This window comes from Electrophorus electricus, chromosome 21 (assembly GCF_041902795.1).
Source record: "Electrophorus electricus isolate QZ-2024a chromosome 21, ASM4190279v1, whole genome shotgun sequence".
Classification (NCBI taxonomy): Eukaryota; Metazoa; Chordata; class Actinopteri; order Gymnotiformes; family Gymnotidae; genus Electrophorus; species Electrophorus electricus.
This window is the reverse complement of record NC_137517.1, coordinates 15,202,651-15,225,000: the sequence shown is the minus strand read 5'-3', so window position 1 is coordinate 15,225,000 and position 22,350 is coordinate 15,202,651. Positions and strand designations below refer to the sequence as shown.

General features: G+C 46.7%; 1 protein-coding gene across 1 annotated transcript in view; it reads right to left on the bottom strand.

Annotated features, from left to right (window-relative positions):
- Window positions 1-22,350, bottom strand: part of uhrf2 (ubiquitin like with PHD and ring finger domains 2) — a 56,635-nt gene that overhangs the window by 8,598 nt on the left and 25,687 nt on the right. Inside the window, exons 4-12 of the mRNA XM_027023261.3 lie at window positions 14,471-14,689; window positions 12,540-12,649; window positions 11,070-11,256; window positions 10,571-10,694; window positions 7,960-8,067; window positions 7,081-7,185; window positions 6,231-6,337; window positions 5,897-6,059; window positions 750-887 (exon numbers count right to left, since the gene is read on the bottom strand). Of these exons, the coding sequence (XP_026879062.2) occupies window positions 750-887; window positions 5,897-6,059; window positions 6,231-6,337; window positions 7,081-7,185; window positions 7,960-8,067; window positions 10,571-10,694; window positions 11,070-11,256; window positions 12,540-12,649; window positions 14,471-14,689 (1,261 nt within the window). The remainder of the gene's footprint in view (window positions 1-749; window positions 888-5,896; window positions 6,060-6,230; window positions 6,338-7,080; window positions 7,186-7,959; window positions 8,068-10,570; window positions 10,695-11,069; window positions 11,257-12,539; window positions 12,650-14,470; window positions 14,690-22,350) is intronic.

Below are 22,350 nucleotides of genomic sequence, written 5' to 3'. Positions count from 1 at the left end.
TGTAGTGTGTGTTATGGGTGTAGGAGGTGTAGTGAGTGTTGCAGGTGTAGCAGGTGTAGTGAGTGTTATGGGTATAGCAGGCATAGTGAGTGTTGCAGGTGTAGCAGGTGTAGTGAGTGTTGCGGGTGTAGCAGGTGTAGTGAGTGTTGCAGGTGTAGCAGGTGTAGTGAGTGTTGCGGGTGTAGTGTGTGTTATGGGTGTAGGAGGTGTAGTGAGTGTTGCAGGTGTAGCAGGTGTAGTGAGTGTTATGGGTGTAGCAGGCATAGTGAGTGTTGCAGGTGTAGCAGGTGTAGTGAGTGTTGCGGGTGTAGCAGGTGTAGTGAGTGTTGCGGGTGTAGTGTGTGTTATGGGTGTAGGAGGTGTAGTGAGTGTTGCAGGTGTAGCAGGTGTAGTGAGTGTTATGGGTGTAGCAGGCATAGTGAGTGTTGCAGGTGTAGTGAGTGTTGCAGGTGTAGTGAGTGTTGCAGGTGTAGCAGGTGTAGTGAGTGTTGCGGGTGTAGTGCGTGTAGTGAGTGTTGCGGGTGTAGCAGGTGTAGTGAGTGTTGCGGGTGTAGTGTGTGTTATGGGTGTAGGAGGTGTAGTGAGTGTTGCAGGTGTAGCAGGTGTAGTGAGTGTTATGGGTGTAGCAGGCATAGTGAGTGTTGCAGGTGTAGCAGGCGTAGTGAGTGTTGCGGGTGTAGCAGGTGTAGTGAGTGTTGCGGGTGTAGCAGGTGTAGTGAGTGTTGCAGGTGTAGCCAGGCGATCCTCACCTGCACTCTGAGGCCAAGCTTCTTACTGCGCTCGAGCCCTTCAGCAGTCCAAGGGGCCGGCTCGACGTCGTCACGCCTCAGCAGGTAACGCCACACCAGGAAGCCGCACTTCCCGATCTCAGGCCAATACTTCACCACCTGGAACTCAGTCAAACAGCCAGGCAGAGCCTTGCTGAGCACGGCAAAGAAACTGACTGGCTAATCAGTGTCAGCCAGAAATGAGGCTGAGTAATGGAGTGACTACGCGGTTATATTGCAGAAAGACAAAGCTGTCTCTCTGATAAAAATGCATTCAAAAGTGGCACATGACGCAATGCTTCAGTTATTCGTAGCAGAAGGGATCATTATGCCTGACAGCCGGGTGCAGGTCTTTGTGTCTGTGTATGTGCGAGGCAGCTGAAATGGAGAGAAAAAGAAAAAAGGAAACACACACACACACACTTTATATCACGTCGTTATTTTTGCGTTGCTTTGGTCTACTTGTGTAATCAGTCATGTCAATGAAGTATTCTAAAATGAATGAATTAATTGGATAAATGAAAACAACAAGCGGCAGAGAGAAATCCAGACAGAGACCGAGAGAGATGATGTCACCATCCAGGAACTACCACAAACTGGCACTGCTAGTTCACGGTTTTCTCATAACTTTAGGAAAATTAAAAACACCACACCAAGATTTGTGATTTTTGAAGGGCTATTATTATTTATGTATTTGGCATGAAAAGAGCCCCCGTCAGCTTTTGTTTGTTTTCTGTTTCACGTTATGTGTGTTATGCCTCCAACACACACCACCTCGGTGTCATTATGTTCCTTCCTTTGTACGCTTTCTGTTCGTGCAATCGTTGTCGGTCGTTGATAACGTCACGCTGGCTTTCTTTAGTTCTGGTTGGTCCGCTTTTATGTTTGGTTTTGTTTTTTCGTTCATTTCCGTTTGCCTGCACGTCTGACGCACATGACAGTCCTCGGGTGGCAGGAGCAGATTTGCATATGTCATGCTGATAAGCCGCTGGATTTCACTCTGGCTAAGTGGGGACACATCTGACCGCAACGTGTAAATGCACGTGGATTAAAATCCCATCACCACGCAATGCAGATACGAGACACGTAAAAGCGTCCCAAATGTCAACGGGGCCAGGGTTGATGTCAGCGAGACAGACGAAGAAACAGAGGGATGGAGAGAGGAACAGAAAGAGAGAAAGAGAGAGAGATGGAGAGAGCATCAGCGTGCCTCTTTGGTGACCGTCTCACATTTGGATTTCATTTTTTCCCAGAGACACAAACGCCGCCAGGACGCTCCGTGATCCGCACTGAACCTGCCAAATACAATTACGTGAAGGAAAACCGTTCTGCTGGATGCCGACTTCCCTCCGGTACCCAGTGGTGGACAGTTGTGGTGCTGACCACTGTAGGATGCAGCTGGAATGCAGTCTCCTTCCCGCCGGTGCAGACGGTTCGCGGCCTGCTTTAAATGGGGTCTTCCGATATTGGACGGCATGTTCAGAATTCAGGATTCAGAGGTTTTATTGCCATATACCAAACAGACAGGCAGTTATTATACTGGACGAAGAAATTCTGATTTTGCCTTCCTTCCATTTTTTTTTCTTTTTAAGAAAAGAAAAATAGAATTATATATATATCTGAGGAAAAAGAAGCAGGACTTAAGAAAATGGAAGAGTGTTTTATGTACAGATGAGAAGATATATGTTATGTACATATGAGGTAGGTGGTATTAAACATGTAAAATAAAAATGTAAAATGTGTGTGTGTGTGTGTGTGTGTTGGGAGTGCCTTTTGGACATTTCAAGTTCTTGGAGTTCTAGTGGATGTCCAGCATTCTCACTAAATGTGAGAGGGCTGTGAGCATGTCAATGGACCTGGAGAGGGTCTACGTCCAGTACGTTCTGGACACGGGTCAGGACTGACGGGGCCTTTTCAGGCACATCATCACAGTTGGAGTCAGTGTGCCACCACTGTAATCACGGAGACGGGAAACGAGGACACAGAGAGCTTCACACACACACACACACACACACACACACACACACACACACACACACATATATACATACACACACACACATATACATACACACACGTGAACACACACACGCGAACACACACACGCGCGAACATGCGCGTGCGCACACACGCACAGACACACACGCAGACACATACACACGCGAACACACACACATACACACACGTGAACACACACGCGCGAACACACACACGCGCACGCGAACACACACGCGAACACACACACGCGCGAACACACACACACGAGAACACACGCGCGAACACACACACGCACACACACACACACGCGCGAACACACACGCGCACACACACACACGCGAACGCACACACACATACACACACACACAAATATACACACACACACGCACACACACACACGCACACACACACGAACACACACACACGAACACACACACACGCGAACCCACACACACACGCGCACACACACACACACACACACACATACACACATATATACATACACACATACACACACACACATATACATACACACACACACGTGAACACACACACGCACACACACACACACACACGCGCGAACACGCGCGCGCACACGCAGACACACACGCAGACACATACACACATACATACACACACGTGAACACACACACGCGCGACCACACGCGCGAACACACACACACACACACATACATACACACACGTGAACACACACACGCGCGACCACACGCGCGAACACACACGCGCGAACACACACACACACACGCGCACACACACACGCGCGAACACACACACACACGAGAACACACACATACACACACACGAGAACACACACACACACACACGTGCGAACACACACGCGCACACACACACACACACGCGAACACACACACGCACACACATACACACACACAGAAATATACACACACACACACGCGAACACACACACACACACATACATACACACACATGAACACACACACGCACATACACACACGCGAACACACACGCGCACACACGCACGCGCGAACACACACACACACACGAGAACACACACACACACACACACGCGAACACACATGCGCACACACACACACGCGAACACACACACACACACAAATATACACACACACACGCGAACACACACACACACGCGAACACACACACGAACACACACACACGCGAACCCCCACACACACACGCGAACACACACACGCACACACACACACACACACACGAACACACACACACACGCAGTGCTTGTCCGTGGATGCTGTCTGGGTCGACCGCTTTATGTGAGGCTTCTGCTCACTTCTGTTGATGAGACTGTGACTGACGCGCCCCGTGAGCTCCCCGTTGCCACGGCACCCCTCAGTGACCGAGCGCTGAGGTCTTCAAAGACCGGCGGCCCGCTTCATTCGGTCTCGTCTCACGGCTTCATTGACGCCACCAGAGACAAGTGCCCCTCGCCATTCAGTAAGGACCGCCCCCCACATTGCAGTAAGGACCGCCCCTCATAGTGCAGTAACGCCCCTCATAGTGCAGTAACCACCCCCCCCAGAGTGCAGTAAGGACCGCACCCAGAGTGCAGTAAGGACCACCCCTCACCGGCAATCTAGGGCTTTTGGTTCGGATATGACCTGATGCATTTTGTGGGTACATTGTTCTCAGTGCACGCAGAGATGTATTATAATACACTGATAGTAGTGCATGAGAAACCATGTTTGCAGAAGGAGGTAAAATGGAAATGACGCATGTGCTGGTGTGTTTTTTAAGAAGCCCAGACAAAGTATATCCAGATACGATCCAGACATGAAATACATGTTGATCCAAGGTGTAAACAGGCCCATAGAGACAGTCAGAGTCTATTTGACCTTTTATGTAGAAAGCATAAACACATCAAAGACCGTGAAAAAAATCTGTCAAAATTTAGCCACAATTCACCCGTCATTCCAATAAAGTCAATCTGAATTTAAATTTGTTAGTGGGTTTTTTTTTCTGTTTCTCTTTCCTGTGTAGTTTGAGCCACCACCAACATGGGAAGGAAGTCCTGGCTTCTCTGCGTCTCTGTCACGTGGAACACGGTCCACGCTGCATTCTGACAGTGTGCGTGCATGTGAGTTTGAGTGTTTGGTATGTGTTTGTACGTGTGTATTTGTGTGTGCGGGCAAGGCCGGTTTATTTATATAGCACATTTCATGCACAACGGAATTCAAGTCGCGTCACAATTAAAAGAAAAATCATGACGACAACTGGTAAAAAAAAAAAAAAAAAAAAAGTCATAAAACAAAAATGTTTAATAAAAAAACGTAATTAAATTAACGGGAGACTTAATAAGAAGCATAACACAAACAAAAGAGAGGTGCTGTCCCTTAGAGATCCAGACGGTGTGTTTAACAGAGAGCTCTACAGAACAGCCAGTCGACTGTCGGGGGCACTTTTGAAGCTCCGAGACAGCTGAGTCTGTCTCACAGCTGCTGCACAGAAGCTAGACGGCACTCCCCAGTGCTCAGCGACGACACTAGGCTCCATTCACTGATGAGCCCCTGGAGATTTGAGAGGCCTGCCAGGATTGGGCTGTTTGGGCATGTCGGACAGAGGCGTCGGCCCTGAACCGTTCGGCGATTTATTAACAAGCAACGATATCTTAACGTTGATTCTGCAACACACTGGGAGCAAATGTTAGGGATTAAGAGCACCAGAGACGTGTTCAGTCCTTCTGGCTCCAGTCAAATGTCCGTTGTCTTTTCAGGAAGGGCAGTAAGGACACCATGACAATAATCAATCCGGATGGAAATAAAGGCGTTGTGTGTTTCTCCGGGTCTTGATTTGACGAGAAATCCTTCATTTTGTGTTTGTTTGTCGGATGTCAGAATGCTGATTTGGTAACTGGCTGACATGACTGCTCAAGCTGAGAGCACGGCCTGTTCGGATACCCGCGAACCGGTCCATTTGATCGGAGGACTCCAGACTAGAGAGAGGCAGTAAGTCCATATTCCTTTATTTCTTATTTATAATCTTTATTTCTTTATTCAGCTGCAGGACGTTTTGGCACATTCAGCTTGTAATATTTAATATGTGTGTTTCCGTGTGTGTGTGTGTATATATGTGTGTGTGTACTGGCGTTTCACCTTATATATCCCATCGTAGCGATTGCCTTCTTCGGGGGCGTACTTGCTGATTCGCCGGCCCTTCGAGCTCCGAATCACTCTCACTGGCTTTCCTGCCCGCCAATTACGAGACTCCGCCCCATCCTTGTCGTTCAGAGGGGCATCGCAGTTAAGTGCCAGTGCCCTGAGAGGTCAAAGGTCATATTCTATGAGCAACAAGATGAGTGACGCTGAACCCCATCCGCATATCCGCAATCACGACTGGCAAAATCAAGCAAACAAAAAAAAACGCTCTGTCGAGAAGGGAGGGTGTAATTATGCTTATGATAAGAACCATCATCAAAAAAACCCACACCTGTTCATGTGCGTGAGAGTCTGATCGAAGGAGTGTTCTCCGATACGCTTGTTTCCAGAGAGGTCACGACCTCCACTGCCTGTGTAGGTGAACTCATCTCCCCTGTCCTGAAACAACCAGAAATGTCAAAGGTCAAAGGTCAAAGCCAGGATCTATCTTTGTGGAAGCTGTCCTAACCCTAACCTTAACCCAGTTCTGATACATGTAGCTTTTGTACACAACAACCTACCAATATTGCTGATCTGAGACCAGTTTTGTTTGCCTCTCTGAGACCGATTAAGTAAATATGTGCTAATTGAGCTGGTCCTGAAATCATCTTGGTCAGCAGAAGCACTGCCCATCTGATGCCAAGCAGGCCTAAAGTTCCAGTTCATAAAGCTCTTCGCTGTGTTTGGCAGACACGTGCAAAATATTTTGTCCTTTTACAAAACAATTTTGGGGGGTGGGGCTTCTTCTGGCCTGGGCTCTTTAAAACAACCAATCAAAATTCCACCAGTCTTTAAAATTTCTCCTTTACTTATTGCATATGAGGCAAAGGATTGCTTTCACTAAAAAAGCAAGTGGAAAGATTGACACACAGAGAGAGAGAGAGAGAGAGAGAGAGAGAGAGAGAGAGAGAGAGAGAGAAGACGACTAATAAATTCATGCATAAGTTCATAACAGTAACCTGCAAATGAGGGAGAGACAGAAAGACCTCAGAAAAAATGTTATATAACACTCCACACATACTCACTCCGGGCACAATGTCACTCCCTGCACACTCACGCCCCCACACTGTAAACCTCTGCACACTGTCACTCACACACTGTAAATCTCCCCGCATACACACTCCCCGCACACCGACACTTACCACTTCGTCCTCGAAGCCGCCGGCCAGAACCAGCGAATACGAGCCATCGTTACTGCGTCCGTGGATGCCACCGACGTGAGGCCGGTGCACGCCTGCCTCGCTCACCTGCAGCGAGACCAAAACATCTGGTCAGACGGCTGGTCAAACAGACCGCAGAACCCTCTCTAGCATTAACGTACCACCGCGCCAGGCCTGAGTGAAACTCAGCTAAACGCAGTGTAATGAGGGGTTAGAGCTTGTTTTTTGACCCAGGTTTTATATAGTGTATCGGTACAGTTTCACACATACCACGTCTTTCACCATCACGTGATGTAGCAGGTTGCTTACGTGCTACAGTTCAGAGCAGGACCCAGGACCGCTCGCTCCGCACGTTTAGGACGTTTTGTGAAACATGCTTTCAAGCCCAGGAGTGGTACAGAGAACCAATCTCTACACTTCCTGAAATCGGTGGTCTGAAGTTCTCTTCAAGTAAACTCTGCTGCGGCCCGCGACTTAACGGCTTCGACTTACTGCATCACTTAGCTCTTCAAGTTTCCTGAAGGCGCAGAAACCACTGCCATATATTTCATGTAGACTAGCCATACGATGGTCCTATGTTATCGCTACTATGCAACAGTACATCCCTAACAAAACAACACTTTCACAGTATTGTTTGACCGGTGCAAGGTCCCTGTGGAGCGAGTGTGTGTGCGCTGGGAGTATCGTGAAAAACGCATGCATCACGCTGGCCTGCATGGCTAAGCTCTCATGTGAGAACAGCTCCTTGCGTGTGGGATGACGAGCCCCTCCCCCAAACGATCCCAGAATCAGTGCGGACTCGATCGTTCAGCACGAGTGTGAAAACGCCCTTGGAGTCACGTGACCTGACGGTTTCCTCACCTGCACCCGAAACTTCCAGGTGGTTCCGACGGGAATGCCAGGAATGGGTCCATAGTGATTGGAGGGAACGATGGTGCATTCTTTAGTACGACCCACACAAGCCATTCCCTACAACACACACACACACACACACACACACACACACACACACATTACTGTTAGACCCCTTACCTTCTCCTAAGAGCACGTGCAGTGAGAGAAGACAGAGGAACACCCCCTGTCCCGGACGTCTTTAGCCAGGACCTAGTTCGGGTAGCCGCTGTTGACGTGATGTTTCCTGTGCAAACAGGAACACTGGAACATGCGTCTACTAGGACAAGACGGAACTGTGGCTCCAGCCTAACTGCTCGTAAGTCAATCTCATCTACCAGTACTGTTCCAAAACATTCTCAGCAATTCGTATTATATGAAAATATATGAAAACCTCCAGATAAGGATGTAAATGTTCAGAGGAAGTGCCGGAGTCGGACTGGTGCATTTAATGAGCTACCACTCTTCGTAGGAATGAGAGTGAATGTTTTTATTCCAGTGTTTCCAGTAAGGATAGCTAGAGTCTGATTCATGATGGCCAACAGCAGCCAGCCCATAGGAGAGGAAATGAGTCACTGAGGATCTAGGCTGCACCACTCAACATGTACACACAAATATTCACATACACATACTCATCAAAACACACACGCGTACACACAAAAACAATTGTATGCAAGCACACATATAAATGCACCAAAACTCACAACTACATACAGACACACATGCACACTAGTATAAAAACACACAAATACACAATTATGCACATGTGCATACGTACAAACACATCCAAACACACACCCATCCCATATAAAGTTCAATGTCACTGTTAGCCAGAGGCCCACCTAAAGATCAATGAAGCTACTGTCTGTATACACAACCCTGATGAGAAACACAGCACGCCTCTCTGTGCTACTGTCCGTAGGCACGGCTCCGATGAGAGACACAGCACGCCTCTCTGTGCTACTGTCCGTAGGCACGGCTCCGATGAGGGACACAGCACGCCTCTCTGTGCTACTGTCCGTAGGCACGGCTCCGATGAGAGACACAGCACGCCTCTCTGTGCTACTGTCCGTAGGCACGGCTCCGATGAGAGACACAGCACGCCTCTCTGTGCTACTGTCCGTAGGCACGGCTCCGATGAGAGACACAGCACGCCTCTCTGTGCTACTGTCCGTAGGCACGGCTCCGATGAGAGACACAGCACGCCTCTCTGTGCTACTGTCCGTAGGCACGGCTCCGATGAGAGACACAGCACGCCTCTCTGTGCTACTGTCCGTAGGCACGGCTCCGATGAGAGACACAGCACGCCTCTCTGTGCTACTGTCCGTAGGCACGGCTCCGATGAGAGACACAGCACGCCTCTCTGTGCTACTGTCCGTAGGCACGGCTCCGATGAGAGACACAGCACGCCTCTCTGTGCTACTGTCCGTAGGCACGGCTCCGATGAGAGACACAGCACGCCTCTCTGTGCTACTGTCCGTAGGCACGGCTCCGATGAGAGACACAGCACGCCTCTCTGTGCTACTGTCCGTAGGCACGGCTCCGATGAGAGACACAGCACGCCTCTCTGTGCTACTGTCCGTAGGCACGGCTCCGATGAGAGACACAGCACGCCTCTCTGTGCTACTGTCCGTAGGCACGGCTCCGATGAGAAACACAGCACGCTCTGTGCGATGACTCTTGTCTAGCACTTACACTCCTCACCTTTAAAATACTGTACAACAACGCCGTGACCCTGGCCTTCGGACCGTATCTGGATTTCACAGGACTGCACCTGGGAAACACAGTTCTATGACAGTGGAGTGTGTTACAGATTTACGCTGTAAACGAGACGTGAGCCTCTCTAAGGAAAGGCTTGAGTCAAGAGTCACACTTTGACTTTCCCGGCAAGCATCCCTGTTGATATGAGAGCGAATATCCTCAGGCACCGCATGTATCTGTGGAAAACACGGACGACCCAGTGTCTGTGGCTTTTGAACTGGCACAGGGATCAGGTCCTGAGGTCCAGCTGTCAGCTGGTCCAGGGAAGGAGGAGACTACATCAGCCCTGACCCGCTTCCAGAGCAGCTCTCCCGAACTTTCGTCTTCCTTTAAGTCAGCGTTCCGAGTAGCCGTTTTGTCTAGTAATACGTGGTTCGCTCAGCTGGACTAGGGACTGATGTGGAAGACATAAGAGCATGGGAGTGTATAGAGGAGTGCGTAGAGGAGTGTGTAGGGGGAGTGTATAGAGGAGTGTGTGGAGGGAGTGTATAAAGGAGTGTGTAGAGGAGTGTATAGAGAAGTGTGTAGGGGGAGTGCGTAGGGGAGTGTATAGAGGAGTGTGTGGAGGGAGTGTATAAAGGAGTGTGTAGGGGGAGTGCGTAGGGGAGTGTATAGAGGAGTGTGTAGGGGGAGTGCATAGAGAAGTGTGTAGGGGGAGTGCGTAGGGGAGTGTATAGAGGAGTGTGTGGAGGGAGTGTATAAAGGAGTGTGTAGGGGGAGTGCGTAGGGGAGTGTATAGAGGAGTGTGTAGGGGGAGTGCAAAGAGAAGTGTGTAGGGGGAGTGCATAGGGGAGTGTATAGAGGAGTGTGTGTCTCTCACCTTGCCCCAGTCTCGCTGGCTCCCGTTGGTGGCTGAAGGCATCTTGGCCTTTTTCTTACTGGTCTTCAGCTTCTCACCTGCTTTCACTACCTCACTGGTGTCATTTTTACAGGTGGGGCAGTACCTGGAGATCAAACACACACACACACACACACACACACACACACACAAACACACATGCGCGCGCACACACACACACACGCATACACACACACACATGCGCACACACACATGCGCACACACATATGCACACTGTTAAAATGTCTAAGGCAGTGTTGGGTATGACTCAGCCTCTTCATTGTGCTCACGGTGTGTGTGTGTGTGTGTGTGTGTGTGTGTGTGTGTGTGTGTGTGTGTGTGTGTGAGAGAGAGAGTGAGAGTGATGTGTGTGTATGAGCATGTGTGTGTGTGTGTGTATGTGTGTGTGTGTGTGTGTGTGTGAGAAAGTGAGCATGTGTTTGTGTGTGTGTGTGTGTGTGTGTGTGTATGTGTGTCTCACCAGTCCTCGTCCTCTGGGATGGTAGACAGTGGGGGGTTGAGGCAGTACAGGTGGAAGGCCATGTTACACTCGTCACACAGAAGCTGCATGTGGGCGTCCTGCTTCCCTCCACACACACAACACGAACAGAAACGACACTCCGCCTCTGGGTCTGCCTTACAGTGCTTACACTCAGGACCACTCTTACCTGACACACATACACACACACACACAGTAATATAAACCATCTACACACAGTACACTGTTTATATAAACCATATTGTATCTTGTAGCTAATTAAAAATACAAAGACTGTCCACCAAGTGTTTGGGGATGATGCAAAGGGGGTGAAAGAGTATTACACACATGAACACGCACACACACAAAAGAGTATTACACACATGAACATGCACACACACAAAAGAGTATTACACACATGAACATGCACACACACAAAAGAGTATTACACACATGAACATGCACACACACAAAAGAGTATTACACACATGAACATGCACACACACAAAAGAGTATTACACACATGAACATGCACACACACAAAAGAGTATTACACAAATGAACATGCGCACACACAAGAGTATTACACACATGAACATGCGCACACACAAGAGTATTACACACATGAACACGCACACACATGAAAGAGTATTACACACATGAACATGCACACACACAAAAGAGTATTACACACATGAACATGCACACACACAAAAGAGTATTACACACATGAACATGCACACACAAAAGAGTATTACACACATGAACATGCACACACACAAAAGAGTATTACACACATGAACATGCACACACACAAGAGTATTACACACATGAACACGCACACACATGAAAGAGTATTACACACATGAACACGCACACACACAAGAGTATTACTCACATGAACATGCACACACACAAAAAGGAGTATTATATACATGAACATGCACACACATGAAAGAGTATTACACACATGAACATGAACACACACGAAAGAGTATTACACACATGAACACGCACACACACAAAAGAGTATTACACACATGAACATGCACACACACGAAAATGCATTCCACACATGAACATGCACACACACGAAAGAGTATTACACACATGAACATGCATACCCACATGAAAGGAGTATTACATACATGAACACGTACACACATAAAAGGGGATTGCATACATGAACACACACATGAAAGAGGTTTACACACATGAACATGAACACACAAATGAAAGAGGTTTACACACACGGACACAGACACATGAAAGGGGACTACTGTATAACCGGCATTACGTGTACTGAGGAACTGTGTATATATTTGTGTCCTTCGGAAATGATCTCCCACTCTCTTTAAACACTTTTTCTCCATAATGAAACGTTTGTTTGTGAATGTGTCCTTGAGGTGTTCTGTGTGTGTGTGTGTGTGTGTGTGTGTGTGTGTGTGTGTGTGTGTGTGTGTGTGAGCCTACGTTTGAACTGGCCATCTGCATGAGAGAGAGGTGGAGCTCCAGGTTTCTCTATATTGTAGATCTCATCCAGAAACAACAGTTTACAGTCACCAATTACATCCCCTGGACCTCTGCAAAACAGCCAATAAGACACAGCATCATTTCTGTGTAGGATGATACTTCAGCACAAACAGAGTACCAGTGTCACACTACATGGAGTAGAACAGATATATAATAGACACATTATTTTAGTGAGCAGTGTCTGACCTTTTTGTTATGTGTTAAGATTTCTTTCTAGTTAAGATGCTTTGATAATTTAGCGTAACGTTGAGCTCATAACTGTTCTGCTCATTCTGAACATAACATTGCAGACCTATACAATAACAAACTGTCTATCCAGAAAGGTAAACATTACATAATGTATATTAACTCCTAACATTCATTTTCACTCTGATATCTTGACTATTTAATTACAAGGTTAAACCTTCCGAGTGTTTCTCGTCCACTTTCTGCCCAGTGGCTTCCTCAAAACTGGACGTCGGAGGTCGCGACCCCTCCTTCCGGATTGCCCTGAAATCGTACTACAGCCTTTTTCCGTGCAAGGATGTGGCTCCAGGGAAACGGGATGGCGGAGCAGTTCACTGTGTTAACACGTTAACACGTTAACAACGCTTCCTCTTCTGCCACAGCTAGCACGTTTGTAACTTTAGCATACATGGTCACTACTTAACACACAAACGACCGTGACACTGCCCACCATAACTAAGTGGGTTTAGTAGATGACATTGGTGATATTAGTGTGATTTAAACCAAGGTATGAGCTAGCAGTAGCTAAATTGCTGAGTAGCTTGCTTGTTGGCTAGCTTGCTGTGTGTTGTGTATTTAAGTGGTAGTGTCAGCAAAGTAATCTAGTGAAACCAACTGTGCTAGTATTAGTTAACCATTAGCTAATTTTAACTAATTTAACAGCATATGTAACTTAATTGTGACTTAAACTGGCCATTTGTTGGGCCTAGCTAGCATTTGCTAAATGTTAGCTAATGCCTGGCCCACACTACAGGATAATCAGGCTGATTTTGAGGTCAATTTGCTCCTCCTGACAATCACGAAAGGTCTTCTGATATTAAGGTCTTAAATGATGATCGTACCAGATTATCCTGTGGTATGGGCTGTCTGTAATCCCATTTTTAAGCTTCTGATCTATTCCCAGTTCAGATGGTTCCTAAATATTAAACATGGTCAGTATTTATGACTCAGTATCCTGTAGTGTAGGGTGGACGCCGATTCTCTGGTGTGAAATGCCAGTGGAATGGAATGAATGCGAGAAGCGGTAAGCACGGATGCTAAATCAAGAACTAAGCGGACTACGGAGAAGGAGGATAAACCGCCGAGCCGTGGCAACAGCGTGAATGTCTGTATAGTGGGTGCTGTACAACATCCTAACAGAAGCAACAAAGAAAGGAATTTTAACATTCATTCGCTATGTTTGTTTAGATCTAAAGTCATGTAGGTTTACAAGAAAGCCTGTGATGCAGGATCAAACCTAGGTTTAGGTGTAGATGTAGGTTTAGATGTGGGTTTAAGTGTAGGTGTAAGTTCTATATAGGTTTAGGTGTAGGTGTAAGTTCTATATAGGTTTAGGTGTAGGTTTAGGTTTAGATGTAGGTGTAGGTGTAAGTGTAGGTTTAGATTTAAGTGTAGGTGTAAGTGTAAGTTTAGATTTAGGTGTAGGTGTAGGTTTAGGTTTAGATGTAGGTGTAGGTGTAAGTGTAGGTTTAGATTTAAGTGTAGGTGTAAGTGTAAGTTTAGATTTAGGTGTAGGTGTAAGTGTAGGTTTACATTTAGGTGTAGGTGTAAGTGTAGGTTTAGGTATAGGTGCAAGTTTAGGTGCAGGTGTAGGTTTAGGTGTAAGTTTAGGTATAGGTTTGGGTTTAGAGAGACGGCTCTTTTACCCAAGGAGGATCTTCACCCGGACCTCCTTGTTGGTTCTGGAGATGTGCTTGAGGGACGTGATCTCGGCATCATACCAGAAGCCCCGTTCCTCTGGCAGCTCCAGGTTGTAGTTGACCATCACCACCTGGCCCACCTCCAGCTCCTCGAAGCGCAGCAGCATCCGGGCCCGTGGCCGCACGTCCTCGCCGTTCATCTCCACCACGCCGTTCTCAGGGTAGCTGCGCACATGGAGCACGGAAGCAAGAGCCATGATCCGGACTCTCGAGCCCAGCAACGCCCGCGATACTCAGATCTCCCTGTGATAACGTGCTTCTCGTTGATATCGCAACAGACTCCGTTCAGTGCACTCTGTTTGAACTATGAAACCCTCCTGCAGAGCCTTACACAGTCTCATGTTCACTCAAAAGCGTCATCGTCGTGAGTCGTGCCACTGACAGTCTCACACTCACACCAGCTATCACATCAGCTCTAGAAAATGCAGGCCACAGGTCCCCAGTTTTTGGTTTTAACATTGTAGAGAGCATGACGTCCACTGAATCACTGGTGTGTGTGCAAAAGGGCAGTGGTTTCTCTGTGGTTAAGGTACTTGACTAGTAATCAGGAGGTTGCTGGTTCAAGTCCCAACACTGCCAAGCTGCCACTGTTGGGCCCTTGAGCAAGACCCTTAACCCTCAAGTTGTACTCAGTCATACTTGTAAGTTGCTTTGGATACAAGCATCAGCTAAATGCTGTAAATGTAAAAGCACTATCTTTGAGTCTGGAAGGTCCTAAAAGTTGTGCTGATGTGCCTGCCTTTTCCCTGAGCTCTGCAATTTCACCCTGGGGGTGAAATACTTGCCCCCTAAACCCTGCAATTTGACCCTGAAGCAAAACACTCAACCTTGATGGCTCCGGCTTTTTACAGCAGGGCAAAGCACTAATCCCCCAATGGCTGTGGCAGTGCTGGAACACAGAAGAGCACTGTTTTGGGAATAAGAACGATATACATCCTTAACAAAGACAGATAACTATCAACAGTTGACAAAAAACGGTGACACAACTAACTGTATTTAGACTGAATCAAATCAAACACTGGAGTGGTTTTTCCCAGATCTTGCAACCCAAAACTACAAACCACAAAGAGAATGGACCAGTCGCAATATGAATATGCTGACCACTTTGATGAAAAATAAGTCTTTTTTTTTTGTAGAGGACATTAACATCAGATCAGCATGACATAGGATACATTCACCTTATAATTTATTTTGCCAAGCACTTTACTTGATGTGTTTGTGTGTGTGTGTAAAAGAAAGTGTTTACAATTTTGGCAGAACTGATGCTACTGAACACAGTTCTTAACACAGCTACTGCTGAACACAGGAGTTTTCTAAGGGCATGGCTAGAAAACAGCAAGATCAATGTGAGGATGCGTAAGGAAGAGAAATACAAATGTGAGGATGTGTTTGTGATAGAGAAATATAACGTGAGGATTTGAGGGTGTGTGAGAGAGAGTAACAGAACGTGGTGACGTGTGTGAGAGAGTTACACAGTTTTTAAAGACCCTAGGTTTGCTGGCAGAGACTTCTGCACACAGTTTCTGGGGACCCGTAACTGCTCAGTCGTGGCAGTCCTTCCATAACGGCCAGAAATTTCACGGTGCAGCTTCAAGATTAGTGCTCGGGACACAAACCATGAACTAAACACAGGACTTAACGACATACACCTAAATGCATAATTAAATATAGAAGCTTGTGTTTGTTTACTCTCTCTCTCTCTCTCTCTCTCTCTATCTATCTATCTATCTCTCTCTCTCTCTCTCTCTCTCTCTCTCCACTTCTCTTGGTTCTAAAGGCTAGCAGAGGGAGCAAGAAAGGCAAACCATGTCTGGGGTTTGAGTTACAAACCACATGTGGCTCATTTTGTTTGCTAACAATTGGACAACAGAACAGGGCCTTAAGACTGACCAACCACAGCAGAGCCTTAAGACTGACTCCAATCACAGCAGAGCCTTAAGACTGACTCCATCCACAGCAGAGCCTTAAGACTGACTCCATACCAACTAAAACCTTCGGTTTCAGTTGTTCAGGAGTCTGAACACTGAAAGACTGAACTCTGCAGGACTGAACCCTGTGAACTGAACCCTGGCTTCTGTCTTAGTCAGCTCCATAATCCCTAACCCTCACCTTAGATCAGTAATGTAAAATGTTCGGTTGAATTTTCTGTTGTATTCTGCGTCTCTTCTTCCCTGAAGGTGAAGAAACCTGCACCCATTGAAGCTCCACTGGAATCTTCAACAATAAAACTGAAGGTGCCTTGAAGTTTTCTTAGAAATTCTCTCCCCAGTTTCCATCAAAAACACGTGGTTTGCATTTCTGACAAACTGTTTTCCCTCACAAATTATATCACACACATACACGCGGGCACTCACAAACAGAAATGTGTACGGTTCAACTGCGACCACAACACATGCAAGGGAAGAAAAGCTCCCACTCTCCAACAGACCGCAGTGCTCACTACACACACACTGACACGCACACACACTGACACGCACACACACACACACGCACTGACACGCACACACACACACACACACACACACTGACACACACACACACACACACACACACACACACATGCATACACACACATTACAACTTACAACAGAGCAGAATATATATCCAGGAAAAACAACATAATGCTTTTAGGTCGTGTGAGAGCAATATTTACATTTATATATATTTTATTGTACATGCATGTTTATTTTACATTTTATTCCAGACCGGGTTGGTTCATGCCAGGTAAAATGTATTTTTGCGACCGTTTCATTTTTAAAAATTTTTTTTTTAGGGCAGCTACTATTCGTGCCGTCTGTGAGTATGTTTTGGTGAGCATACGTTGCAGCGCAAAAATAAAAAGAAACGCTCACCGCTCCCGAGAACACACTGGTATCCATGGCAACGGCGGGCTCTGAATGAATTTGCCATGGAAGGGAAACGAGAGATAAAAAAAAAAGAACGAGAGGAAAAGAAAAAAAGAGGAGTGTGGATCGTTCGTCTCCTATGGCTGTAGGCAGAAATCTGAGAAGGAGGGAGAGTGTGGATTTTAATAAGCACATTCTAACCTGGCAGACAGATGAACACACACACACACACACACACACACACGGGACAGACAACACCCGTTCATCCCTCCATCCCTCCATCCCTCCCTCATCTCTTCTAAGGCCCCAGGCAGGGCAACACTGAGGTTTAGAAGTTCAAGTTTAAAAAATAAAAGTCCTTCCATTAATGTTGTATCACCCAGATTATTTCAGTAATTAATTCCACCTTCTGGACTCATCTAATTAGCGGATCCCTGTGGAAAAACATTTACTTTCTGATCTTACCCATTTCTGGTTCAACTGTTCAGGTGCTACAGAAGACAGAGTGTATGGCTGCAATGAGACCCCGAACACAGAGAGATACTCCTGGGCGCTGCCTGGCGTTTTCCTCTGCTTTGAAATCGGGTTGAAATGAGCAGTAAAGGAGTGTTATGGGTCACAACCAGCAGCTGAAACTTAACTCTAGAGAGGCTCTTATTCTGCTAATAGGGTTAGGCTTCATAACCTCAAGCGTTGGGGTTTATAACTGGGGTTGGGTGCCAAAACCATACTGCGTGAACTGAAGCGCCCTCCAGTCGGGTGTCAACATTTCAGGCTGGCGGAGGTGTAGTAACCATGTGAGGAATGTTCAGCACCAATATGGTCCCAGTTCCTGTATGATCATTTCACACCGCACCAAATCGCCACACACATGTAAAGGGTTTGTTCAGTGAAAAATAACATTTGCATTAGTTTTCGCTTACCTCTGACCCATTACATAGGCCAAGACATGTTCGGAGTCCAAATTTAATTTTTTTAGTTTAGAACAAAAGCTGCTAACATTCCTAACAAACACTGGTCAACAGCAAGGATGACAGTCTTTGTAAACAAGGTACACATCCACAAACCTCTCTCAACCTGCTCAAACCGTACCCAGGTTGTTGCCCGTAGCGATGACATTTTTAGTCACTTTTGTACTTAACAGTGAGTCACGCTGCATTCTAAAACAACAATCGAGCACATCTGTTCTAATTGGAAAATCACGGAAATTAAATTTTTCACTAAAGAACCCCTTTAGATAAACGCCTGATCTGTCAAGTGAAACATTTGCCCTCTGGTTCCCCGAAAAGGACGCAACAGTCAACAGAAACATGATGGCATGTCACGTTGTCATCGTTAGTTAACCTCACACTTGCTCTGATGGCAGCAGTAGCTAGAATCCTTAAACACATTGAAATACCTAAAACCTAAATGGTCTAAAGTGAGGGTATATTTCACCAAAAAGGATTCCAATACTAAGACATGCAACAAATGTTTAAAGGAGCAATAAGTCATTTTTTCTAAGTATTTCTGAAAATATTTATGAAAGTGATTATTAATTAAGTATATATTTGTTTAGAAACTGCAGCACATTTGAGATGAAGAATCTAATTCCTCGGTAGTCCTCAAATGAAACCATTTATACTCAATAGATCAGGTCTGTCAGATGTTCAAAAATAATTTTACTACAGAACATCTGAAACATCCAGACCACTAAGTGTCAGTATAATGGATGTTTCTTTAGCAGAAACGAGTTTTTGCTCCTTTAAAAGCCATTGCATGTAAAAGGGGAACACGTCAAATTTCATGAAGCATCTGGCGACACAAGAGCCACACGAGAGCAAAGGGATGGACCGACAGCTTGAGTGACCCCACGCCAAGCACATCAGCAGGCACCGTGGGTCGAGACGGTTTGAAGTTCAAATTTGCCTTAGAAATTTAAATAAACACATTCTGCAAAAACAAACAAAACAAACGACACCCAGCCCTATTTACAACCCAAACCCTCCTTGTCTGTGGACACATCAGCCCCCACAGCTCTGATTGGTCGAATTAAGCATGCATGAGCACTGCTGGATTGGCCACACTGTCCGCATCTACAAAGCAAGCACAGTTGCAGGTAAGAACGTGTGATATATCATTTGTAAATCCTTATCACAATATTGGCATTGTAATACTGATATTGGTGAAGGAGAAAGCAAATCACAAATAAGTTGCATGCTGTGAGCGTGCTGACCATTCACAGACATTCTAGTTCACAACCTGCTCTAGTAAACAACTTTGGCCAGAATAAAGTAGGCCAGCCTTTAACTACATCAAGGGTTCATTATATCAAACCTGGACAAGCAGTCCAGGCACCTACCATATACTGAAACCACCTCCTATACTATGTGGTACGTGCAGTTAACATGTAAAACAGAGACGATTATGCAGCTGGCTGGTAGTGCAATATAAATATGAATATAAATATACATATTAATATAAATACAACACCTCTCACTGTCTGATAGGCCAGTAGTACAACACCTCTCTCTGTCTGATAGGCCAGTAGTACAACACCTCGTTTAGTCTGATAGGCCAGTAGCACAACACCTCTCTCTGTCTGATAGGCCAGTAGTATAATACCTCTCTCTGTCTGATAGGCCAGTAGTACAACACCTCTCTCTGTCTGATAGGCCAGTAGCACAACACCCCTCTCTGTCTGATAGGCCAGTACTACAACACCTCTCTCCGTCTGATAGGCCAGTAGCACAATACCTCTCTCTGTCTGATAGGCCAGTAGCACAACACCTCTCTCTGTCTGATAGGCCAGTACTACAACACCTCTCTCCGTCTGATAGGCCAGTAGCACAACACCTCTCTCTGTCTGATAGGCCAGCAGTACAACACCTCTCTCTGTCTGATAGGCCAGTAGTGCAATACCTCTCTCTGTCTGATAGGCCAATAGCACAACACCTCTCTCTGTCTGATAGGCCAATAGCACAACACCTCTCTCTGTCTGATAGGCCAATAGCACAACACCTCTCTCTGTCTGATAGGCCAGTAGCACAACACCTCTCTCTGTCTGATAGGCCAGTAGTACAACACCTCTCTCTGTCTGATAAGCCAGTAGCACAACACCCCTCTCTGTCTGATAGGCCAGTAGCACAACACCCCTCTCTGTCTGATAGGCCAGTAGCACAACACCTCTCTCCGTCTGATAGGCCAGTACTACAACACCTCTCTCCATCTGATAGGCCAGTAGCACAACACCTCTCACTGTCTGATAGGCCAGTAGTACAACACCTCTCTCTGTCTGATAAGCCAGTAGTACAACACCTCTCTCTGTCTGATAGGCCAGTAGCACAATACCTCTCTCTGTCTGATAGGCCAGTAGCACAACACCTCTCTCCGTCTGATAGGCCAGTAGCACAACACCTCTCTCTGTCTGATAGGCCAGTAGCACAACACCTCTCTCTGTCTGATAGGCCAGTAGTACAACACCTCTCTCTGTCTGATAGGCCAGTAGTACAACACCTCTCTCTGTCTGATAAGCCAGTAGCACAACACCCCTCTCTGTCTGATAGGCCAGTAGCACAACACCCCTCTCTGTCTGATAGGCCAGTAGCACAACACCCCTCTCTGTCTGATAGGCCAGTACTACAACACCTCTCTCCGTCTGATAGGCCAGTAGCACAACACCTCTCACTGTCTGATAGGCCAGTAGTACAACACCACTCTCTGTCTGATAAGCCAGTAGTACAACACCTCTCTCTGTCTGATAGGCCAGTAGCACAACACCTCTCTCTGTCTGATAGGCCAGTAGTACAACACCTCTTTTAGTCTGATAGGCCAGTAGCACAACACCTCTCTCTGTCTGATAGGCCAGTAGCACAACACCTCTCTCTGTCTGATAGGCCAGCAGTACAACACCTCTCTCTGTCTGATAGGCCAGTAGTACAATACCACTCTCTGTCTGATAGGCCAGTAGCACAACACCTCTCTCTGTCTGATAGGCCAGTAGCACAACACCTCTCTCTGTCTGATAGGCCAGTAGTACAACACCTCTCTCTGTCTGATAGGCCAGTAGTACAACACCTCTCTCTGTATGATAAGCCAGTAGCACAACACCCCTCTCTGTCTGATAGGCCAGTAGCACAACACCCCTCTCTGTCTGATAGGCCAGTAGCACAACACCCCTCTCTGTCTGATAGGCCAGTACTACAACACCTCTCTCCGTCTGATAGGCCAGTAGCACAACACCTCTCACTGTCTGATAGGCCAGTAGTACAACACCTCTCTCTGTCTGATAAGCCAGTAGTACAACACCTCTCTCTGTCTGATAGGCCAGTAGCACAATACCTCTCTCTGTCTGATAGGCCAGTAGCACAACACCTCTCTCCGTCTGATAGGCCAGTAGCACAACACCTCTCTCTGTCTGATAGGCCAGTAGCACAACACCTCTCTCTGTCTGATAGGCCAGTAGTACAACACCTCTCTCTGTCTGATAGGCCAGTAGTACAACACCTCTCTCTGTCTGATAAGCCAGTAGCACAACACCCCTCTCTGTCTGATAGGCCAGTAGCACAACACCCCTCTCTGTCTGATAGGCCAGTAGCACAACACCCCTCTCTGTCTGATAGGCCAGTACTACAACACCTCTCTCCGTCTGATAGGCCAGTAGCACAACACCTCTCACTGTCTGATAGGCCAGTAGTACAACACCACTCTCTGTCTGATAAGCCAGTAGTACAACACCTCTCTCTGTCTGATAGGCCAGTAGCACAACACCTCTCTCTGTCTGATAGGCCAGTAGTACAACACCTCTTTTAGTCTGATAGGCCAGTAGCACAACACCTCTCTCTGTCTGATAGGCCAGTAGCACAACACCTCTCTCTGTCTGATAGGCCAGCAGTACAACACCTCTCTCTGTCTGATAGGCCAGTAGTACAATACCACCCTCTGTCTGATAGGCCAGTAGCACAACACCTCTCTCTGTCTGATAGGCCAGTACTACAACAC